Source organism: Choloepus didactylus, chromosome 25 (genome assembly GCF_015220235.1).
Source record: "Choloepus didactylus isolate mChoDid1 chromosome 25, mChoDid1.pri, whole genome shotgun sequence".
NCBI lineage: Eukaryota > Metazoa > Chordata > Mammalia > Pilosa > Megalonychidae > Choloepus > Choloepus didactylus.
Genome location: NC_051331.1, coordinates 8,395,240 through 8,418,332, shown reverse-complemented (window position 1 = coordinate 8,418,332; position 23,093 = coordinate 8,395,240). Strand labels below are relative to the sequence as shown.

General features: G+C 62.2%; 2 protein-coding genes across 2 annotated transcripts in view; one reads left to right on the top strand and one right to left on the bottom strand.

Moving 5' to 3' along the window:
• Nucleotides 1-5,642: 5,642 nt before the first annotated feature.
• The window catches only part of ADGRL1 (adhesion G protein-coupled receptor L1), a 37,367-nt gene continuing 19,916 nt past the window's right edge, over nt 5,643-23,093 (top strand). Inside the window, 3 exon segments of the mRNA XM_037817940.1 lie at nt 5,643-5,782; nt 18,735-18,896; nt 21,856-22,069. Coding sequence (XP_037673868.1) covers nt 18,827-18,896; nt 21,856-22,069 — 284 coding nt within the window. The 5' untranslated portion in view covers nt 5,643-5,782; nt 18,735-18,826.
• On the bottom strand, nt 15,525-18,828 carry LOC119520359. The gene is made up of 5 exons (XM_037818154.1): nt 18,716-18,828; nt 18,430-18,535; nt 18,151-18,310; nt 17,819-18,047; nt 15,525-16,076 (listed from the first exon to the last, which is right to left on the bottom strand). Exons 1-5 carry the CDS (start codon nt 18,826-18,828, stop codon nt 15,782-15,784), a joined length of 903 nt encoding a protein of 300 aa, XP_037674082.1. The 3' UTR covers nt 15,525-15,781.

The window sequence follows — 23,093 nt, the reverse complement described above, 5'->3', positions numbered from 1 at the left end:
CCCCCCTTTTGCCGCAGCCCCTCGCGTGGCTCTGGGCTCGTCGAGCCGCGCACCTGGGTGGAGGGGCGGGGCCTCCTCACCTGGCGGCCGCAGAGCAGCGGGGCAGCGGCCCCTGGCGACCGGGGAGGGCAGCGCGGCCCGACGGCAGCCCCTCCCCGTCGGCGCCCACCTGGGGGCGCCTCCTTTGCTCCACTCCCCCACTTTCTCCCGAGCGCCCGCGGTGTGCCAGGAGCTGTGCGAGGCTCTGGGCAAGCAGCGGTGAACGAGACAAAAAATCCTGCCCTCGCGCAGCTGATATTCCATAGTGGGGGAGAGAGACAAATAAATGAACAAAGGCGAGGATGTGGTGATCTGCTCCAGGGTGGAAAATGCTGGGGTGGGGTGGGGTGGGGGAATAAAGGCGGAAAAGATGCTAAGGAGGGGAGGGTGGGTGCTGGCCGTTTGCAATTTTCAGTAGAGTGGTCAGGAGGTGATGTTTGAGGAGAGGGCGGTGCAAGGGTTAAGGGGTTCCTGTCGGCTCTGCCTCTAAATGACATCCCATCCTGACTGCTTCTGGACGTCAGTGGCAGCTGTCTCTCCAGTCTCCTGGCTCCTTCTGACGCCCCCCAAAGTCGTTTTTTTAAATTAAACTTTTATTTTGAAAAAATCTCACACGTCCAGGACAGTTGCAAAAATAATCCAAAACCTATACAGGGAACTTCAACATAATTCCCACCCAGATACCCAGACCCACCAAATTTTAACATTTTGCCATATTTGCCATATCATTCTCTGTCTATCTGCCTATCATCCATCCTTCCATCCATCCAGCCAGCCATCCATCCATCCATCTATCTACATCTATTCACCCATCTAGCATCTGTCTATCCAGTCATCCATCCATCCATCCATCCATCCATCTAGCTATTTTCTAAATACTTGAATGTAGGTTGTATATACATCTTGCTCCTTGAACACTTAACACTTTCATGTACACTTCCTAAGAAGAAGGACATTCACTTAAGCAACCACCTTAAGTACAGTTATCAAATTCAAGAAATTTAACATTGCTGAAAAGCTTTCAGGCGACATTCCAGATTTATCCTCCATACCAAGTAATATCCTTTTGGGTGTATCCTCAATTGTCAGATCCAATCCGGGATCATGGATTGCATTTAATTTTCACTGTCTCTTTAGTCTCTCTCTTTTTAAATCGCAGAAACATACCCACAACACGAAATTTCCCACCTCAGCTACTCCCAGCCTATACTCTTTCAAACATGCAAATAAGATCATGTCACCTTCCAGTCTTCATAGCTTGCAGGGGACCTGGGGGGAAGGAGGCTTGTGGCTTTCAGATCTGGGGGTACTGGGGGGGTACCCCTTGCATGAGGCCAGCCCTGCAATCACCTTGTCCCCTGTACAGCCCAGCAGCAGCTCCAACCAGGGTCTCTGGGTCAGACAGGGTGGGTGAGTTACAGGTGAGTTATGGGGCCCCAGTTGTCCCTTCTGTAACCTGGGGAGAACGACGGTCCCTATAACCCGGGGTTATCATAAAGAGTAAATAAGACTATGTCGGTGTACTTGGGCCCTTTTCTCAACCAGCCTGGATCTCTCCCCAGTTGCCAGCCCCACATCTGCACTTGGGCATCTGACAGGGCCCCCTAGATCTAACCCCCAAAATGCCCCTCCCAGGTGCCCAGTCCACAAACTTGCCTCTTTCCCTCTAGTTCCATTTCTAATCCATCTGCTCCACCATCAAAATACATCCCAAGCCCGCCTACTTCTCACCCCTTCCAGGGTCCCCACTTGGGCCAAACCCCCTCCTATCCCCTCTGGACCAGTGAAGTCATCTCTGCCAGGGTCTCCCAGCTCTCGCCCTCAATCTGTTTGCCTGTAACAGACAGAGGGCGCTTGGGAGCAATGAGTCCTGCCCCCTCCCTCCTCTGCCCAGAACCCTCCATGGCTCCCAGCTCACTTGGAGCAAAAGCCCAAGTCCTCCCCACTAACCCACTGGCCCCTTGCGCCCTGCAGGGTCACCTCTCCTTTCCCACCGTCACCTCTTCTCACTCCCTTCTGCCCCACTGGCCTCCTCTGTGTTCCTCAAACTCATCCTGCACCATATAGCCCCAGGGCCTTGGCACGAGCTGTGCTATCTGCCAGCTATACTTTCCTCCCAGATTCCTACATGGCACAGAAGGGTGGATGTGCAGGATGAAATGGACCCGACTGTGTGTGCGCCCCGAGCAGAGTGGGCTCCAAGAAACCGGCCTGGGGACTCCTGGTTCTGAATGGAGAGCTGCGTGCCCAGGTTCTTGCTGAGTCTGGGAAAGTGTTCCAAGCCCACCTCCCCCCAGGGTGCTAGGACTGAGACAAAGCACGAAGAGGGCTGGGGACGAGGGTGGGCTCAATGCCCAGAGCTCAGGACTGGTGCGCTCGGGGGACACCAGACAACAGGTGCAAGACACCGAGGGCGTGACGTGGGGGCAGAGAGCACAAGCTGAGCTCAGGGTGTCCGAAGTGCAGGGTGCACAGAACATGGGGTGCCCAAAGTGCAGGCACCCCCGGGCGTGGAGTCTGGAAGCTCTGGGAGCCCCTGGAGAGTCTGAACGCACACAGAGGTATGCCTTGGACCCCCGGAGCCCAGCTGCAGTCGGGGCCTCCACTGTGGCTGCGCGGTGGCGGCAGAGGGGCTTGAGGGGCACCTGGGCCCTTTTGGCGCCTTAGCCTCTCTCCCCCATCCTTGACCTCGTGGGATCCCAGCTGTCCCTGGATCTATAGGAAGTTGGCTGCCTGGCTGAGTGTGTGGGTGGCCCACAAGTCAGGGTAGCAACTTCCCAGCTCCTCAAAGCCCTCTGTGGGCCCTGGGGGGGGGGGGATCTCTTCTGAACCCACCAACCCTCACAGCCCTCTGCCTTCAGACCCAGCTGTTGGGCCAGGTCATCAGGATACAAGGTGCAAGTTCTGCTGCCATGGTATCAGGGATGAAACTGGAAGGAAGGTGACATGGGTTCAGGGCTGCGAGATTCCCATCCAGGAATGAAGGCTGTCCATAGAAAGGGCTGGGGGTGGCGGGTACCGGAGACAGTAGCTCGCCCAGGAGGTCCCTGGGTGCAGCTGCCAAGGCAAGCTCCTGGGGAGGGATTCCCAGACACCAGTTAATTCCCATGCAGATATGCAGTTCTGGCTCTCTGAGATACCTGTGGTTCTCCCATCCAAGCCTGCCCCAAGCTTTGTGTATTGCCCCCCTCCCCCCTCGCATCCCTCCTCCCGCCTCCTTTGCACCCATGCTGCAAAGAGCCAACCTTGGGTGGCAACCCTTGCTCTTCACTGTTTTGCCCGCTACCCCATCATCAGCCCATTCCCTTCCTCTAGAATCCAGATCAGGATTTGTCTCTGCCCTACTCCCCCAAGTGCCCACCCTGCTAAGGGCCAGCTGCTAGTGAGTGAAGCTTCAGCCTAGGCTTCTGGAGCCTGAATTGGCAGCTTTCATCTGTAGGCCTCACTTTGGCAGACTCACTTCCCCGAGTATTCCAGACCGGGTTTTGCTCCTCCCCAGCCCATCGGTCTTCATGGCCTTGCTCTCAAGTTCCAGAAAATGGAGCCAGCAGCTCGGCTTCCAGGTCCAGTCTCTTGAGATCCAAACCGGATCTTACTTCTCAGCCCCTTCCCCCTAACTGCCCCCCCTCCTTCCACGAACTTGCCCCCCCTCCCATTTTCCCCCAGGCCCCACCCACCTCCCTGCACCGGGTTGTCTATTCTGCTGAAGTGCCTTATTTTCCGCCCGGGGCCCAATTTTATAGTCCCTATTGTGGAATTTTGGCTCTGGGGGTTCCCAGCCAGTTCAGAGAGCCGTGCCCACTCCGGAACGGAGGTGCAGGGCTCCCTCTGCAGCCTCAGCGCGATCCCTGCCCCTCGCCACACTCGGCTAGAAGCCCGGGAATCCAAGCCGATTCCTTGCCCTACTTCTTCACCTCTACCAGCTGCAGCGGATTTGCTAGGCTGTGGAGCTCCATCCCGGGTTTTTGCAATGACTGAGAACCTGAAATTCAATTTCTCTCCCCCTCACCCCCAAAGCGTGGCGTTTGAGACGTCGATAGCCACTGCCTTCCCCCTGACGCCCCTCCGCTTCGCCCCTGCTGCCAGGTCAGCTCCCAGTCTGTGTCCGGTTGCCCGGGGTCTTCTACTTGGGCCTCGTCCCGTTCCGCGCGCTCCGGTCCTGGCTTTGCGTCCGCCCTCGCCGATTCTCGTGGGTCTCGCGGAGGAGCGCGGCCCCCTCTTTTGCATTCCCTGCGTAGCGCCCCTGGATCCAGAGATCTCTTTCACCTGCGCGCATCCTTTGCAGCCAGCCGCTCCAGATCTCTGCGTGCCGGAGTCGAGCCCTCCTTTTGCGCCTCCCCCTCGCACGTCGCTGTCAGGAAGGAGGAGGCAGCCCGCGCCGCCACGGCCCCCTCCGCAGTCCCCCGCCAGCCCAGATCCGCAGGACTCCAGCCCGGGTCTTGCGTATTCCCACTGCATTAGGCATGACGCATGACTCCGTCTCCGGAGGAAGAATCCGACCCGAAATTTGCGTGCCCCGCGTGCATTCTGTCGTGTCGCAGTTCCCCTCCGCCCCCCACCTTTCCTGCGAGATCCGATCCGGGGTTTGCGTGCCCCTTCCAGATCGCCCGCTCCCCACACCGGGCTGGGCACTGTGCTTTTAATTCCTTGCCCGAGAAATCCACCCCGGGTCTTTCCCGCGCCCGCCTCCCCTCCCCCACTCCCCGTCGCCTTCCCTCGCCCCGCTTTTCCAGGGGGGTGGGCGACCAGGGGAGGCGACAGGAAGGAGACTCCAGTCCGGGTTTTCGCGCTGCAGGGCCCCCGAGCTCCCGGGCAGGCTGCAGCGGCCGGTCCCGGCGGTGGCTCCGGGCCGGGTTTTGCTCGCACCCGCCTGCCGCTCTCCCACCCCCCCCCAACTCCAACCCGGCGCGGGTGCGCGGGGAGCGGGGCGAGCGGGCGGCTTGTCATTGCTGGTGCCCGGCGCCGGGCTCGGTCCCCGCGTCCTGCGGTGCCAGCGGGCCCGGCCCCGCGCCCCCACCCCTGCCTGCCGCCCCCGGGGGCGCGACAGCCCCGTCCCCGCCTCCAGCCGCGCCCACCGCCCGCCCCCCGCCCCCAGCCCCGCGCCCCCCCCGCGGCCACTGCGTGGAGCCCGAGCCTGTCGGCGCTGGAGCTGTTGGCGCTGCGGCGCCCCGCCCCGCCGTCTGCCGAGAAGGCCCCGGCCGATGGGGCCGCGCGGGGCCCGGGAGCGGCGGCGCCGGGCGGCGGGGGGGCTGCAGGGGCGCCCGCGCTGCCAGCGCTGACCCCTGCGCCGCCGCCGTCGGAGGGGGCTGGGAAGTCGCCCGGGCGCGCACGTGCCGCCTCCGTCGGGGCCGCGGAGCTGCGGGGGAAGATGCGGGGGCGCCGCCAAGGGGGGCTCCGCCTCGTCCCAGCCCCCCGGAGCTCTGACGCCGCCCCCGCCCCGCCGCCCTCCTCCGCGGGAGGGGCCGGACTCGCGCGCCCCGGGCCCGGAGCCTCCGCCGCCGAGTGGGCCGCCATTGGAGCCGTGTAATCCGCTTTTTTTTTTTTTTTTTTTGATAATTAATTTTTGGTCGGTGGTGGCGGTGCTGGGTCCGGGGGAAGAGGGGACGCGGAGGCCGCCCTCGCCCCGCCGCCCCCCACCCGCTCCCCCCCGCCCCGGATCCGGGAGATGTGCCGGGCGGGGGGCCCCGGTTCGCGGAGCCTCAGGAGGGACGCGGACGACCGAGCTCGGAGCGGCGCGGGACAGGTGAGTGGTCTGCGCGCCGAGGACGCGGGGGGACGCGGCACCTGGGCCAGGTGTGCGGGGAGGATGGGCGCCGGGGCCTGTGCAGACCGCGGCGGGGGAAGGGACGGTTGGATGCTGGGGCCCGCGGGTCCCCGCAACGGCTCGCGCCCCACCCCCACGGGCGAGAGGGCCGGGAGGGGCGGCCCCCGCGGGGCCCGGGGGCGTGGAGGGGCGGCTGGGCGGCCGCGGGGTGCCCGGCTGCTGGGGGGAGGGGGCCGCGAGTGTGCCCGCGCGTGGCTGCGTGTGCCCGCGCGCGCGCCAGCCTTTGTGGGGAAGCGGTGCGGCGGTGCCTGCGTGTCCCCGGTGCGTGTGCGCGCGGGTGCTTGGCGCCCTGTTTGTGTAGGTGTCTGGGTGTGAGCGGGAGAGGGTGCGGGTGCGCGCCGCGCGGGCCCCGGAGGAGCAGTGTCGGGGGCTGGCTCCGTTGGATGCTGGGTTGAGGGTTGTTTTTTTTTGGGAGGCGGAGGTGAGGGGGTGGGGGAGATCTGTCTGGGTGTCGGGCTGGCTGCAGCCTCCCCCCCCCGAGGTGGGGGGCACCGCTGCCAGGAGGAGGGGTTCAGCCCGGCAGCGTCTTCTCTCCATGGTTCCTGGTTAAGCATGGAAAGCTGTCAGATTTGACCCACCCGGATTCCAGGCTTTGGGTACTGAGCCCCCCCCATCCCCATCCCAGGTGTGTGTCGGCCATAGCTACGGGGGTTCAGTTGTCATCCGCCCTTCTGAAGGTTCTGGGATCGGGGTCCGGTCCTGAAAGTGGAGGTGCATGGCCAGAGAATGCCTCTTTAGGCGCGCTCCAGGCCCCTCCTGGCTGCCATCTACAGGGAGTGCCCCGCCTGCACACAGCCCTCCCCCCAGGCCCCCACGCACATCCCCCTGTCCCTACACTTTCCGGCTCAGCTCACAGTCCCCATCCCTGCCCCGCACCTCACTTAACCTCCTGGTCCCTTCTCCTCAGCACCTGGATCTCCCCCACCCTCCACTTCCGCCCCCCACACCAGCCCTGAGTGCCTCTCCATCACAGCCTGGAGGCAAGGCCCCCTTCCCTCTTAGCAGGAGGACCCCCATCCCGGGCTTGTCTGCCCACATCCAAACATGTGGTGTGCCTGGGGGAGCCGGGGGAGGGGTTCAAGATGGCTGCCAAGATGGCTGGCTCTCTCTCCTTGTCCTGCTCCCTTAGAGTCGCCACGGAGAGGGGGTTGGATGGCGTGGGTACAGGTGTGGGGACACCTGAGCGGAGATGTCTGGTCTGGGCCTGTTGACCTCGCTGCTACTGCTGCTGTGGGAGAGGTCGGTGGTCTCTGCTCCCCTCCCCAGCACCCTCAAAGGGCTGGCCTGAGCCTGTACCCAGACCCCAGACCCCCCACCCACCAGGCCGCCTGCACCCCCACTTATAGCCCGGGGCCTCCCTGCCCTACACCTGCTCTCCTGGGGCCTGACACCTGAATCGATCTTTTGGGGTGTCAGGATACCCACTGAGCGCCCCCACCTCCCATCCTCCTGTACCATCTGTCTGGTGGCCAGGGGCTGGGGACCTGGCATGGGTCTGGGTCAGACCCCAGCCCTGGGGGCAGCTGACTGCTCCTTTTCTCTCCCCCTCCCCTCTCACTAATGCCGAATTTATTACTTAAAAGTAGGATGAAAACTGGGGGAATAAAAGAAGGAATACAACCTTCATTATCATATCGAGAAAATTATCCGTGATTTTCCTAACTAGCAATTTCTCTGCCATGCCGTTCGGAACTGACTTGCCCATTAATTAAAGAGATGAAAAATCATCTGGAAAGAGGAAAAGGGAACTAATGCGATCCCTCGCCGGCGGCGATCCGCACCCGTGCGCGGAGCCACTTAGGCGGGTGCAGCCACATGTGGGTTCCTGGAGCCTCCTGCTGCCATGGCCACGTTCTCCCTCCTCCTCCGCCCCTCCGTGTCCCCCCACCCTGCCCCTGCTCACCCCACGCTCTCCTGGCTCCCGACTAGACCCCCCCTTCCCTCCATGGGGCGGCGCATGCCAGTCTCCAGCCGTGGTACCCCACGATCGCCCGGTGCCGCCGCCTGCCCTTGAGCGTGGAGACGGGCGCCCAGGGTTGGGGAGGGCGGGGAGCTGGGGACCGGCGCACCTGAGCCGTGGGGCCCTGCTGGGAGGAGGTGGAAGGCGGGGGGTGCAGCCCGGCTTCTATTCCCAGCCTGCCCTGGGGAGCCCCTTTCTCCTGGGGGGCCCAGGAGGACCCCGCGGGCACGTGGGTGGAGGGAGCCTGTTTGCATCGGGCGGTCTGGGCGCCGGGCCGCCGGCGTCTCTACCCGCGCGCGCCGCTGCGTTCTCGGGCGTCTGCGCGCGGCTCCCAGCGCGGGCATCTTTGTGGGGGACGGCCTCCCCGGAGGCTTGTGTGCTGCTCCGGAGCAGGTACCTCCCCCTCCCCCATAAGAGCGGGAGACCCCCCTCCATCCCCGCGGGCCCTTGGTGCTCGCGCGGGTGTCTGCTCCCGGCTTCCCCAGCCAGACATGCGGCCAAGGACACCAAGGCTCCGATTTCCATGTGGGCCTCTGTCCCGGATCCCATTTCCTGACAGCCAGACGTCTCCACTCCTCTAGACCCCTGGGTGGGGAGGCAGGGGAGGGGCTCCCAGGGTGGGGTTCCCTGGGTCCCAGGGTGGCCCTGGAGGGGCCAGAGCAAGTCTCTGCCGTCCTGGGCCAGGGTCTGGGGCAAAGGGCCTGCCACTGGCTGCCTCAGGAACCCAGTCTTCTGTCAGATGTCTGTCTGCCTACACCTGTGTCATGTGGACGGGGACCCGGCCCCATGGGGCTGCCCATGCTGTGATCCTACGGGTCCCGTTTGCTAGCCTTTGAGGGTTTTGCGGCCGGTGTCGCCGTGTGTGTCTGCAGCTGTACCAGCCTGTGGGGCTCCTTGAAGCGAGGCTGGGGACCCCCTCTTTTTCCCATAAGTGAACACGTGGCAAGTGCTTCTCTGCCAGGGGACGGTGCTCCGGCCCTGTCCCCACGGAGTGTACCAACCAGCCATGCTTGAGCGATTTCAGTCTGGGGGCTTGTGGGAGCTGGGGAGAAGGCTGTGATCCCAGGGCCCCAGCCCCCGACTCTGCATTCACTGGATACAGCATCAGTCCCAGGCTTGGGGTGGCATGGGGTGGGGCCTGCACGATCTGCCCGACCCTCCCCAGACCCCCTTGCTGCTCCTCCAACCTGCTCAGCTGGCTCCTACCCCAGGGCCTTTGTGCTGGCTGTTTATACCCGGGACCCTCCCCCAGAAATCTGCCAGGCCTGCTGCTTCGGCCCTAACTGCCTTCAGATGTCACCTTTCCCCTGCCCGCCCCCCCCCCCATTTAAAACTGCAGCTCCCTGCCGCCCACACCCCCACTGACTTCTCTCCTTCTGCCCCTATTTTATCCATAGCACTGACAGCCATTCCCATGCTCTGTAATTTACTGATTGATTATGTCTGTACACTGATCATTCATCTCTCCCGGTTGGATCCAGGCAGGCAGGGATTTTGTTTCCCGATTTTGCTTTTGGATCCCAGATGTCTGGAATTAATCATACCTGGTCCGCACTAGGTGTTCAAGAAATCTAACCTGGGAGGATGGGGGTGTGGGGGAGTTCTCCAAGGGCCGAACCCCCCCGCCCTTGTGGCTCCCCTTAGGTACAGCCCTGTTGGGGAGATGAAGCCAGCTCTGCACCTGTCTCTGTGTGCTCACCTGTGCAGGTGTGGCCTGGTGGGGCCTTACCCATGTCCTACAAATGTCCTGTGGGGACAGGAGGCCCCCTAGCAGGGGCTGACTGTGTGGGCACTCCAAAAGAGGGGGGATCTTCGGTCCTGGCCTTTTGCTAGAGGGTAGGGGCTCTTGGGTCCCCTTCCTGGCTTCCCAGCGGCCATGGCCCTGCCCTGATCCCACAGAACTGGCAGAACAGAAGGCCTGAACCACCCCCCCCAAAATATGGGGGAGATAAAACATCTCAATAAGAAGATGCAGAAGCTAAAAATAGCCCTGCCCCCCAAAGCTAAAAATAGCCAGTGTACCATCTCCTCCACCCCCCAGAGGCTAAAAATACCCAGCAAGTCATAAGTCAGCAGGCCAGGGGTGGGCCCAGGGGGAGGCTCCCATCTGTCCGTGTGTCCATCCTCCGTCTGGGATATGGTGCAGGCAGGTGATGGGCAAGGGGCCACCTCCCCAGGACTGGGGTCCCAACGGCGGCCTGGCTGACATTCAGGGTTGGGTGATAAGTGGGTGGGTGAGGGGCATCCTGGGTGCTGTAGGGGTTGAGCAGCCTCCCTGGCCTCGACCCCCCACGTGGTGACAACCAAAAACCACCTCGAGACACCCCCAAATGTCCCCCAGAGATGGGGGCGGGGGCGAAACTCCCCCCCCCATTGAGGACCACCGCTCTAGAAGAGGGGTCGGCCAACTTTCAATGCAAAGAGCCAGAGAGTGAATTTTGTGGGCTCTGCCACGTACTCTTTCTTAAATGACCCTCTAAAAGTGTTCTTAGCCAGTTGGCTGAACCCTGCTCTCCGGCGTCCCCTGGGGTGGGGGCACATGGGGGCCCCTGCGGAGTCACCCCAATCTTCATTAGAGGGGCTGCCCCATTTGGAGAGGGCAGTGCACAGTCTGTCCCCGTCACCTCCCCACCCTCCCAGGCTCCCACTCTCCCCTCTGGCTCCAAGCGTGCCGACCGGTCCAGCCTCAGGGTCCTGACACAGGCTGTGCCCTTCTCCAGAACACTGTTCCCCTTTCGTGAACTTCAGAGCTCCTTTCTCACCTTCACAGGGCTATGCTGAAGTGTCGTCTTCTCCAGGGCCACCCTGTTTAAAACTGCAACACCCCAGCCACACACACACAATCCCTAGTCACTGCTTGATCTTCCCCCACAGGAACACACTTCTGTTTGCTTCGGGTCTAGCTGCCCAGCTCCACGCGGGGCAGGGATTTTTGCCCGGCTCGTTCTCAGCTGAGCCCCCCGTCTCCGAACAGGGCTGGGCATATCATAGGTGCCCCCACCCCCTCAAAAAAAAAAATGCATGGAATAGCTGGATATCATTTGTAACTCCCACAGCCACCGTGTGAGGTTCTCGTTCCCGTTTCCCTTATGGGGAGACACCTGAAGTGGGCAGAACCAGGATTTGAACCCAGGACTCTTGCTGCTCTTGCTGCACCCAATATTTAGGGACGTTGAGCCCAGCTCTCTTCCCTCCGGCCTGGTGGGCACTGTCCCCTCTCCCCACTGTGGTTTCTGCTCCCCCCTCTGCCCCTTTGCTACTGGCAACAGAGGGGCCGGTGCCTTCTTCCATGCCCCCTGCCTTGGGTCCTGGCTTCTGTGGCTGTTTCTGGTCCATTCTGCCTTACGTGGAGTGTGGGGCCCTTGGGCCTGGCAGGAGGGGCCTGGGGGTGGGAACAGACCTGCCGACAGGGGTTGGGAATGGTGGGGACTCACAGAGGGGCGCCTGGCCAGCCTGCAAGTCAGGGAGGGCTTCCTGGAGGAGGCAGCATCCCTCATGCTTCCTGCAGCAGGGGTGGGGGGTGGGGAGAGGAGGAGATTGTGAGGCCGGAAAGAAGGTGGCAGCTCAGAGGGGAAAGGGAATCCCCCCCCCCCATGCCGCCCCAGGGTGTGGTGAGAGGAGGCCGAGCTGCCAGCCTTGCTGGGGCCCTGTGGTTAGCGGGAACGTCCTCTGGCTGCTGTCTGAGGGCAGCCGGGAGGAGGTCAAGGTGAGATCCAGAAGCAGCCAGGGCCCAGGTAGGGGGACGTTGAGCCATGTGAAATGGGTTAGTGTGAGATTGTCGGGGCTGAGTGGACATGGTTTTGTGGCTGGTTGGCTGGGAGGGTGGGGGAAGGAGGAGGGGGTGGGCCGAGCTGTAGACAGGGAAGGGGTGCCCCTTCCGATCACGTGTCCCTCCACCCCACGTTCTGTTCCTCTCACAGTGGCCAGGGGCTACCTGTGAGCGCTTGCATCAGGGCACATCCCTCCTCTGTCTGGAACCTTCTATAGCTCCCAACTTACAGCCAAAAGCCAAGTCCCCCCTGCCATCCTCTCCCCCATTCTCTCCGAGCACGGTTCTGCCCCAGGGCCTTTGCATGTGTTGTCGCCACTGTCTGGGATGTTCTTTCCCCTGGGAAACTGTGTGGCTCACCTCCCCGAGACCCGTGCTAAGGTGAGATGCTTCCCCCGTCTATAGCTGGAGCCACCCCAACCCCTCTCTCCCCTTCCAGGAGTATTTTCCTCCAGGAAGGAGCTCAGTAACTATCTACCGAACAAACCACCTGACATTTGGGTCTGTCTTCATCTGTTAAACGAATCGCAAGCACCCACTCTATAGCCAGGCCTGGACATGCCATTCAGGACAAGCCCAGCCCCGGGTGGACCTGCCCCCCGGGGTCCCCGGCTGGTGGGAAACACAGACGCTCAGCAGCTGAGTCCACATCCAATTAGGGGAGCAAGGCGGAGATGCCCAGTCTGTTGAGAGTGTGGATATAAAGGACACTGAGGCAGCGATGGTGAGCAGAGCCTTTCGGAGGAAGGCCACGTCCTGGAGGGTTGGGGGTTGGGAGCTACAGGGGCTGCTGTGCTGAGTGAGAGAGAGAGAAGAGGCACCTTTGAGGGGCCGGAGCAGAGAAAGTGGCAGGAGACCAGGGCCTGAGAGGCTGTGTTAGGGCATCTGAGGCAACAGGGAGCCATGGAGGGTTGTAGGCAGAGGGGGACAGGGCGGGGACGGGATTGGATTTTCATTTTGCACAGGTCACTGTGGCCGCAGGGTGGAGAGCAGATGGGTGGAGGGAGGGTGGCAGAGTAGGTGGGGGGGACCGGGGGGAGGGGAGTCCTTTGAACCACCCCCACCCCTCTGCGGCCAACTCCACTCAGCAACCAGCATGACCTTTTAAAACATCTGCTTTCGGCAAATGTCTACCAAGCACCTGCTTGTGCCAGGTGCAATGGTGGGGACGTAGTGGTGGGGACGCGGCCGTGCACAAGATGGACACACACCTCGCCCTGTGGAGCCGACATCTAGCAGGAGAGAGAGAATAAGCAAATAAGTACAACACACGGTGTGCAAGTGACGAGTGCTTTGAGGAAATACAAGAAAAGGGCGTGAGCGTGTCACTTCCTCAAGGAGTCTCCCTGAGGAAGTGACATTTGAGAGAAGATCTAAAGGAGGCGACGGAGGAGCCACGAGCTTAGCTGGGGAAACAGCGGCCAGGCAGAGGGCACAGCCCATGCCCAGGCCCCTGAGGTGGGGCCGTGCCTCGTGTTTCCCACTAGGAAAGCCGGAGCCGAGTGAGCCGGGGGGCAGGTGGCGGAGATGAGAGCAGGACGGGGACGGGGCGGGTCGGGCAGGGGCCTGGCGGGCCACGGGGAGGACTTTGCTTTGGCTCTGGGGGAGGTGGGAGCCATGGAGGGTTCTAGAGAGAGGAAGGTTGTGTCCTGACGTGGGTGGTCACCGGCGCCCTCTGGCTGCTGTGGGGGGAACAGACTGTAGAGATGAGGGTGGAAGCCGGGAAACCAGGTGGGGGGCAGAAAGGAGGTGAAAAGTGGGCGGGTTCTGGAGGTGGAGACCCGGGGATGGTTTGGATGTGAGGAGAGGGGGTCCGGGTGGCTGTTTGGTTTTGGTGCGCCTGGAAGGACCCGGCTGCCGGCTGCTGAGCCAGGAAGGATGGGTGCATGGCTGGGGTGGGGTTGGGGGCTCCCCGTCAATGGACTTTGCTCTCCCCGAGCCCACAGTACCACCGCGTGCTAGATACTGCCTGGGTGCTTGATGACTCTGCACAAGATCAGTTGGTTTGTCTCCGTGTAGGGAAATGGACTCAGAGAGGCCAAGAGCCTGGGCCGAGGCCACACAGCAAACCAAACCCAGAGGTCCGACTTCTAGCAGGTCCTGAGAGGCGCCTGTGGGTGCCTGTTCTGCCCTGTGGGGTGGGCACGCATGCCCGAGGGCTTCCTGGAGGAGGCGGGCTTTGTGGCATTGGCTGTTAGGCCCCAGGGTCTGGGGAGGACGGGTGAGTGTGGCCGGGGTGGGGGGGCGGGCGCAGAGGGGCTGGCGGCCTGCGGGGCGGGGGGGCTGAGGCTGTGAGGGGGCCCATAGCCCCCCTTCCCGGTACCCCCAGGCAGTCAGACACCCACCCACTCGCAGCCGAGGGTTGCCACGGCAACCACACTCCAGGGCAGGCTAAAAGGCGCCCCCTCTCCTGCAGCAGCCGGTTCTCCGCCTGTCACCCGCCCCTTCCGCATCCCGGGGCACCCGAGGACAGAGCTTGGGCTGGGCCGCCTGCACCCCCCGACTCCTCCCACCCCCACCGGGCCCCAGGTGCAAACCCGGAATCAGATGCACAGCCCTCGGGCAGCCCCGGGGGGCCGGACAAGCCTGGGTGGAGGGCTGCAAACCCGGTTTCCTGCCGGGATGGGGGAAAAGACGGTGCAGCCAAGACCACTGAGGCACGAGGGTGGACAGTCAGGTGTGGCTCACGTGGGGGGTGCAGAGCCCACCGGCATGTCCAGCCCTGAGGAGGGGGCGGCCCTTCTGGGGCCCTAGCCTGCTTGCCAGGCGGGTACCCCTAGACATGTCTCCCCAACTCTGGGTCCTCAGTTTCTTCCCCTAAAAAATGTGGAGCAGAGTTACCAGGAGGATTAAACGAGACGAACGTGCCAAGGCCCTGGGGTCGCCTGGGGGTGGCACCCGTCTGCCCATGTCAGACCTCTCTGCCTGGGTAGATGCCGAGGGTACGGGCTGAATTCCCAGGGGTGGGGTACGGGCTGGTCAGTCCTGGGAGAAGGAGCACAGAAGCTAGAGTCCCCAGCTCCCTCCTCCTCTAGCTATAAGCTGGGGGGTGGCAGATCCTGGGGGCTTCCCGGGGTGGGGGGGTGTCAGGGAGTGGCAGGTACCTGTGGGATCCTCTCTCTGCTCCCCTGTGGTGGTGGCACTCGGCCTCTGCAGTGAGGCTTGGCCCCCAGGTCAAAGGGCGGACGCCCCTGTCCCCCACTGCCCCTACAGCACGTCCAGGCGCCGGGAGACAGTAGTCAGGGAAACCGAGTCCCGGCCTTAGGGGCATACGTTCTCCTGGGGGTCGGCGAGGGGGCAAGTTGGGTATTTAGCATGGTGGTGGCGATGGGGGGTGACCATGGGGAAGACGGTGACAGGGGACGTGGCCTTCGCCACATGCCAGGCACGTTCGGAGTGGGTGACGGGTGGGAGCTCGTCGAGCCCACACAGCTACTCAGCGTCAAGAAGTTTCCGGGAATGGCGGGGGCTGGGCTGTAGGACGCTCTGTGATGCGGGTAACGGAGGCCCAGGTCCCCGACTCTGGGGAGGGCACATCGGGGTGGAGATCTGAAGGACACACAAGTGGGGACGTACGGCAAGGCTGTGTGGCGGGGGCCTGGCGGGGCAGGAGCCAGAGAAGGTACAGAAGCCCTTGCGGGGGGTGGATTTAAGCAGGGGAACCCTGGGTGAGCCCGGGTTGGGAGGGTTGTGAGGGCCTGGAGGGTAGTCCGGGAGCAGTCGAAGACGATGCCGAGGTCTGAGAGGACCACTGTCAAGGATGGATGGACTTTGGGGTTTGAGGGTGGGGATAAGGGTGGGGCAGTGAGCAGTCAAGGATTCCAGCTCCGGGGTCTTTGGCTCTAGGACGTGGGTGGATGGGAGAGACATCTGGTCCAGTAGGACGGGATGCTTGGGAGACCCAGATGGAGATGGAGAAAGGTTGGGTCAGGAGACAGGCAGGGCTGGGGAGCGAATACGGCAGTCGTCACCGCAGAGACGAGGCTGGTTGGGATCCCCGAGGGGAAGAGGGGTGCTGTACGTAAACTGCTGTCCTTCCAGAACCCTGCACGCGGGAGCTGGAGCAGAGGCAGCTGCACCCCCGGCTCACGGTCACACAGCAGGTGGGTAGCAGAGCCGGGGTCCAGTCAGCCCAAAAGGAAGAACTGGGGAGGACCGGGGACGGGAGCATCCGTCTGCCTGGAGATGATCAGAAAGTGCCACAAGCCGGATTCCAGGAGGAGAGGTGGCTGTGGGCTGGAGGTGGCTGAAGGCAGATTTCCGGAAGTGGGGCTGAGCTCAGCCGGGCGGTGGGGAGGGAAGTTTCGGGGTCACACAGCAGATAATACTTGCCCGTAGCACGTGTGAGGAAACCGAGGCCCGGGCAGGGGCACATCTTCTGTCCCAGTCCAGTATTTATTGTCCGAGGGCCCATGGTGGCAGCCCCTGTGCCAAGTCTCCTGCCCTCCGGAGCTTCTAGTCTAGCAGAAAAGTCAACCACAGACCTGCCAATTTTAAAAGATCATTTCAGGGCTCCGACGCGAAGACGGGGAGCAAAAGGGCAGCCGGGGAGGGTCGCGGGGTGGGGGTGGTTTTGTTTAGAGTCACGTATCTGTTTCTTGAGGTTGCTCTAACAAATGCCCGTCACCCGGGTGGCTTAAAACAACAGAAATTCATTCTTTCCCGGTTCTGGAAGCCAGAAGTCCAAAACCAAGTTGTTGTAGGCAGGGCTGGCTCCTTCCGGAAGCTCTCGGGGAGAAGCCGTTCCCGCCTTTCTCCCGGCTTCGGGTGTCTGCCGGCCATCCTTGGCACTCCTTGGCTTGCAGCCACATCACTTTGGTCTCTGCTTCTTGCCTTCCTCTCGCCTTCTTCTCGGTTTCCCCCTCCAAGTCTCCCCCTCCTTTCTCTTACAAGGACAGCCGTCCCTGGGTTTGGGGCCCACCCTAAAGCCAGGGTGCGTTCATCTCAAAAGCCCGAACTCGATCACCTCGGCAAAGACCCTTACTCCAAACGAGGTCACTGCCTGAGGTTCTGGGTGGCAGGAACTGGGGGGAAGGGGTCACCATTCAACCCACGGCCAGACACGCTGAGATCTGGGGGCGAGCGTTCCAGCAGAGACCGCCGAGACAGGACTGAGGCTCGGGGACTGGGGGAAGCCGGAGGGGACGAGACGTGGGGGGAGACATTGGGAGAGCTTGGCAGGGGCCAGGTGGCAAACACCAGGGCGAGGCCCGGAGACCCGAGTGGAGCACCGTGGGGAAGGTGAGGTGCAGTTTACGTCATTCCCCAGTCCCTTCTGCCTGAGTCAGGGGCGGGTTGTGGGGCGGGCGTGGCAGCCTAGGAGAAAAGACAGGTGACGGGGGCTTGGGTGGTGGCTCTGGGGTCCAGACCGGGCTGATCTGCGAGATGGCGACAATACAAGCCCACGGGACGTTGGCGATGGGTCTCACGGAGCGAGGAATGGGGTAGATTCCCGGGTTCAGAGCCACAAATACTCATTGCTAAGTGCCAGGTCCAGTTGTAGAAGCTGGGGCTACAGCAGTGGGCCGAACCGCCCGGTCTTGTCCGTTTCGTGGAGGGGACGCTCCCGACACAAGATAAACAGTTACATTTGATGCCCACCAGCGGACAAACGGAGAGACAGGAAGTGGTCCTTCCACAGAGCGGAATAGTATTTGGCCACAAAAAGGAGAACGGACTCCGAAACGTTACGCTGAGCTGCTTTCCCCGGACGTAAAAGGCCACTTACTGTCTGGTTCCGTTTATATGAAATGTCCAGAAGCAGCAAATCCGTAGAGAACAGAAGCAGATTAGTGGTTGCGGGGGGCTGGGGGGAGGGGTGGCCGCCAAGCGGGGGACAGGGTTTCCCTTTGCAGTGACTGGAAAGTTCTGGAAACAGCTGGAAGTGGTGGTTGCACGTCTGTGACCGTACCGAAACCACTGAATTGTACGCTTTGCATGGGCGAATCATACACAGCCTGTGAGTTCGAGCTCAGTAAGGCCGTTTAGAAAAATAAGAGTTACATTTGACCAGGGGCCTGGAGAAAGCGGCCGGTGCAGAGGCCCTGGGCAGGGCGGGCTGTGGCTCCGGGAAGGGTGGGAGGCAGGAGCGGCTGGAGCGGAGATGAGCTCGTGGAGCTGGCAGGGCCCGCTGGGGCCGTCCCCGGAGCCTGCTGCAGAGGCTTTAGGTTTGGGGAAGAAAAACAGCAGTAGCCGGAGTGGAAGAAGAGGATTGCCAAGTACCTACCTGTTCATCAGTGGGGTTGAGGCTGGGATCGCTTCAGGCTGGTTCGCCGTCCGGAGGGCCGGTGAAGACACAGAGGGCTGCTCCTCTGCCTCCAGGGAACGTGCTAGAAGTTTCTCAGTTGGAGAACTGGGGTGTAGACAAAGCCAAGGGCCAAGGTGGACTTCTGGGGCCGGGAGAGAAGGAACATCCCAGTCGGAAGGGAGCTGTGACTTCCCGGGGGCCGCCGTGCCTGGGGAAGGAAGGGGTTGGCAGGAGTGGAGAGGACTGGAGGCAGGCTGCTGCCCGCACCGCCCCTGACCCCCAGGGACAGTTCCCCTCTCCCGCCTGCCCACCTGACTCCAGCTCACCCCGAGAGGGTCTCTCGGAGGGGAAAGAGGGGACCCCGGAGTCCCTGGCTCCTGCTCGGTGGCACCAGCTGGACGGATTCTGATTAGCTGCAGGGTGCAAGTGACAGGAAGTAGGAGCTGGGGCTGCAGGCCTGGGTCTCCCAGCCTAGGACAAAGGGCTCCTCCTCGCTGGGAGAGGGGTGTCCAGAAGGTCCCCTGCAGATGGGTGCAGGTGGCCCCTTGCATATCCTGATGCTGTCCCAGGGAGCTGCCCCTCCTTCTGACGGGGGCAGGTGACCACAGATGTGCTTCCAGAAGGTTCTGGCAGCAGGGAAGGTGGCCGTCCTGGGTTCTCTTTGGTCCCAGGTGCCCAGACGGGTGGGTCTGTGTGCTGGGATGTGGGGAGGTGGCTCAGAAGTCTCTAGAAGCCCTGGAGTGGGGGGATGGGTGCAGCTTCTGTCCAATGCGGCTGGCTGGAGGGAGGTACCAGGCGTGGCCACTCGAGGACCAGCAGGACAGAAGCCCTGAGCCCCCCGGAGCCCCTGCCCGCACCCGCCTGCCCCCTGCTCACTCTCCCTGTCCTTCCGCAGGCTGACGGGCCAGGCCTCGGTGCCCGCCTGGTGATGTGGGGCTCAGCCCCCCGAGCAGCTCTCTGAGAGCCCCGCGCCCGCCCCTGGCCGCCATGGCCCGCCTGGCTGCTGTGCTCTGGAGTCTGTGCGTTACCGCTGTCCTGGTCACCTCGGCCACCCAAGGTAGGTGCCCACCGGGACCCGGAGTTCCGGCCGGGAAAACACGAATACACTTCCCGGCCCACCTGATTTAAAAAAAAAAAAAAAAGGCGACCCCCTGGAGCCTGCCCACCCCCTCCCCAGCACCCCCCAAGAATGTGGCCGGACGGGGCTGGAGAGGCCGCGGGGGCTGACCTGCCGTGGAACCCGGGCTGTGGCTCCCTGGGACGAGGACAGATCCTCTCTCTCTCTCTCTCTCTCTGATTACATCTCCGAGTCTCTCGCTGGGAAGAAGGCTTAATTAAAGCGTGCCCGCTGACGTTTATTTAAAAACAACTAATTACCGAACTCGGCCCTCCGCTGGCCCGGGGATCCCATACACGCCACAATTAGCACCCGGGCCTTCCCGCCCACCCGTCCCAATTATTCAATTACCCTCCTGACGGGTGGCAGCCTGGCGGGGGCCGGGGCAGGGCGAGGAGAGAGGTGCCAGGCGTCTCCGGGCCTTGTCCCTGGCCCTGGGGCGGCTCCCGCTGACCCCACCTGGCTGGTTCTGGGGGGACTCGGATGTGGGTGCCCGTCCCCCAGTCTCCCCCGTGCAGACCCTTCACTGAGATGGGAGGTGCGTTTTTTGGGGGGTGCCCTGGGCTCGGCACCCTCAGACCACGCTCCCGGGCACCCCGGCGCCCCCAGTTTCTCGGCCCAGCCGGGTTCTGCCCCAGCCGGGCAGGGTGGAGCTGCCGCCACCCCCAGCCTCATCCGAGCCACTCCTCTACCCCCGGCCTCCCTCCTAAAATTAGATGGGGAAGCAGATGGTGCTGGAGGCAGGCGTGTAGAACTTTCCCCAGCCGGGACTCGGTTCACCCTGCACCCCCTCTCCCCCGGGTCCTCGCTCCCGTACCCTCGGGCACCCCAGCTGGCACGGCTCGGACCGGGTTTCTGGAAAGGGGCTGGGTTTGGCTGTGCTTCCCCTCACGCACCCAGTGTCCTCGGGCGACCCCAGACCCAAGCACCGACAGGCGATGGTCCCCGTGGGAGCCTCTGGCTGCACCCCGACTTCCCTCCTGCACCCCGCAAGGCAAGGGTGGGCCCAGGAGGCTGCCTGGGCACCCCCTGCCCTGCAGAGACTAACGGCTTTGCTAATGCTGTCACCGGAAACCGACAGAGGCGCTTCAGAGAGAAACGGCTTTATTTTGTGGCCACCAAGGAAGGAGGAGGCAGGAGTGAGAAAGAGCTCAAAGCTGTCTCCCCGAGTCTGAAGAGTTCAGGGTTTTCATGGATTCAGACAAGGGAAGGTGGAGTTTCTCCCGTGACAATAACAAGTAACTAAGCGAAAATAGCCGCTACGATAGCAAGTATAAACCAGTAATCAGCGGCTGCAAAATCAGCGATGCTGCCAGCAAGTGTGTCTGTCCTCTCGCCATGTGCCAAATGCCCTGTGAGCACTTGTGCGCCCCCCGATGCAGTGAATTCCCCGCCGTGGCCCCGCGGGACGGGGGTCGTCCACACCGTACTTTCGGGGAACAGTCAAAGGCCCAGAGATGGTCGGTTATGTGGATGAGGTCACCAGCTTGAGGTGGGCGGCCGAGCCGGGATTCGAACCCAGGGCCTTGACACAGGATGGGGGCGCCTCCACAGGGCCTGCCCGGGGCGTTTGTCACCATCCCGGGGTCCCTAGGAGGTTTGAGCGTGCAGCAGTCGCCCGGCAAACAAGGAGACCCCAAGGCTCCCGGCCTGGGGGAGGTTTAACTGTGGCACGTCTGGGGCAGGCCCTGAATCTGCATTTGTGAACCGGCCAACAGGTGAAGCTGTGACTGCTGGTTCCACACCTGTCCACAGGTGACGTGCTGCCCAGGCGGCTGGGAAGTGGCAAAGCTGGGCCTCTGGTTTCCCCTCCAAACCTGCAGGGGCTTTCGCACCTGTCTTGGTTTCCGGAGGGCTTCAAACAACAGAAATGTAGAGCATTGGGCTCCGATGTCTGCCTGTCTCGGACGTGGCCGTCTCCCCTGTCTGCAGCCGAATTTCCCTCTTCTTATAAGGACGTCAGTCCTATTGGATTAGGACCCTTTCTCATCCAATTAACGAAGCACATCTTCAAAGACCGTATTTCCAAAGACCGTCCCATTCCCAGGGTTTAGGACTTGAACGTGATGTTTTGGGGGACACGGTTCATCCCCAGCCCTGCCCTCTCTCTGCTCCTTGCAGCTGCTCGTGGGGGGGGTATGAAGTTAGGAAGTCCAAAGACCCCCTCCCTTCTGACACCAACTGCAGGCTCGGGGGTCCCCAAGAACACCCTGAGCCCCGATAATTTGCTGGGACTCACACAGCTCAGTGAAAGCTGTTATACTCGGGGTTATTATGGATTATTGGTGGTGAAAGGACACGGGCTGAAAATCAGCCAGGGGAAGAGGTACATGGCCCGGGGTCCAGGAAAGTTCCGCACGGAAAGTTCTAGGTGTCCTGTCCCTGTGGGGCCGTAGAGAGTGTTTGCTGTCAGAGCCACACTCTGGGGAAGCTCGTCTGAGCCTTGCTGATCCGGGGTCTTTACTGGGGCTCGGTCTTGTAGACGTCGCTGGCGGCCGTGTCCCCATCCCCTCCAGAGGGCCAGCTGGTGCAGTGTGACCCAGAGCCCCCACCCCAAATCACACTGGCTGGCTGCACCGTCTTACCAGGCCGGACATCTCAAGGGCTGAGAAATGGCCTCCCAGGAGCCGAGGGCAAAGGCCAGACCTCTCTCTGGGCAAGGATAAATTCCATACTGCCCCGTAGTCTTCCTGAGAAGCCCGATTTGCAGCTGGGTAAACTAAGGTTCACATATAGCCCGTCCCTGACACAGCCGAGCTGGAGATGGAGCCCCCTTGGCAGCATCCGCCTGCCCCCTCTAGGGTCTCCCCCGCCCGGCAGGGTCTTCCCGGCCCCAGCAGGTTGCCCACCTTCATCTGGGGGCCCCTGCCTGCCCCTGACTGCCGCCCCCTCCCCGCAGGCCTGAGCCGGGCCGGGCTCCCATTCGGCCTGATGCGGCGGGAGCTGGCGTGCGAGGGCTACCCCATCGAGCTGCGCTGCCCGGGCAGCGACGTCATCATGGTGGAGAACGCCAACTACGGGCGCACGGACGACAAGATCTGCGACGCGGACCCCTTCCAGATGGAGAACGTGCAGTGCTACCTGCCGGACGCCTTCAAGATCATGTCACAGAGGTGAGGGCCCCGCCACCCGTGCCTTTGTCCCCTCGAAACCCGTTCCCCGGGCACCTGCTCGAAGCCAGGCCCTGAGGAAGGAGCCGATGAGACCCAGGCTGTCCAGCCCCCCAATACCAGCTGATCCCTCCCAGCAGCCCCCCAGTCCATAACCTCCAAACCCGCCTGTCCCCTGTGGCAGCTGACCCCGAGGTCACCGGGGGAGGAGGGGCTTACGGTGGCAGGCAGGTAAGGGTCCCGGGAGCAGGGTGCGGGGGGCTCTGACCCAGAATGGAGAGGGCAGCTCAGGGGGCCCCTGAGGCAGTGACACCTAAACCCCGACGAAAGGCCAGTGGGTGTGAGACCGAGTGTGGGAGTGAGTGGGTGTGTGTTTGAATGTGAGACTGAGTGAATGTGTATATTTGAATTTAGAGTGTGTTTGACCGTTAGAATGTGCGAGTGTCCGTGAATGTTTAGGTGTGAGTGAATGGGGGTGGGTGAATGTGTTTGTAAGAATGAGTGTGTATGTGTGAATGTCTGAATTTTAGAATATTTGAGTGTGTAAGAATGGGTGTGTTTGCATGTGAGTGTGCTTGATTGTGTGTTTGAATGTTAAGTGTGTTTGAATGTGTGTGTAGGAGTGTTTGGGTGTGTGAATGTTAGAATGAATGTGACTGGGTGCGAGTGAATGTAAGAACGTCTCGTATGTGTGAGCGAGTGAGTGTGTTTGTGTGTGCGTTGGGGTGAAGGGAGGGCATCCCAGGCTGAGCCCTGTGTGTGCAAAGCTGCAGACGCCGTGCTCACGCCCACAGCCAGCGCCCGTAGAGCCCGTTGTTGCTTCCTTCCCACTGTCCCCAGAATCCCTCCCCTGCTCACCACGGCAGCCCCTGCCTCATCTCCTCCCATCTCCCCCGGCCCCTGCTCACTTGGCTGCAGCTGCCTAGCCTGCTCCTTACACACACCAGGCCCCTTCCCTCTCAGGGCCTCCTCGGGGTCCCCTCACTGGCTGTTCCACCTGCCTGGATGCTCTTCCCTGCGCCCTTCT

Excerpts from the sequence above, each read along its gene's own strand:
- LOC119520359 (XM_037818154.1), bottom strand. The coding sequence starts at position 18,828 with ATGGCGGCCAGGGGCGGGCGCGGGGCTCTCAGAGAGCTGCTCGGGGGG. Across the intron at positions 18,048-18,150 it reads TCGGGGTGAGCTGGAGTCAG|GCACGGCGGCCCCCGGGAAG; the intron begins GTGGGCAGGCGG and ends TTCCTTCCCCAG. Across the intron at positions 16,077-17,818 it reads TCAACCCCACTGATGAACAG|GTCTGTGGTTGACTTTTCTG; the intron begins GTAGGTACTTGG and ends TAAAATTGGCAG.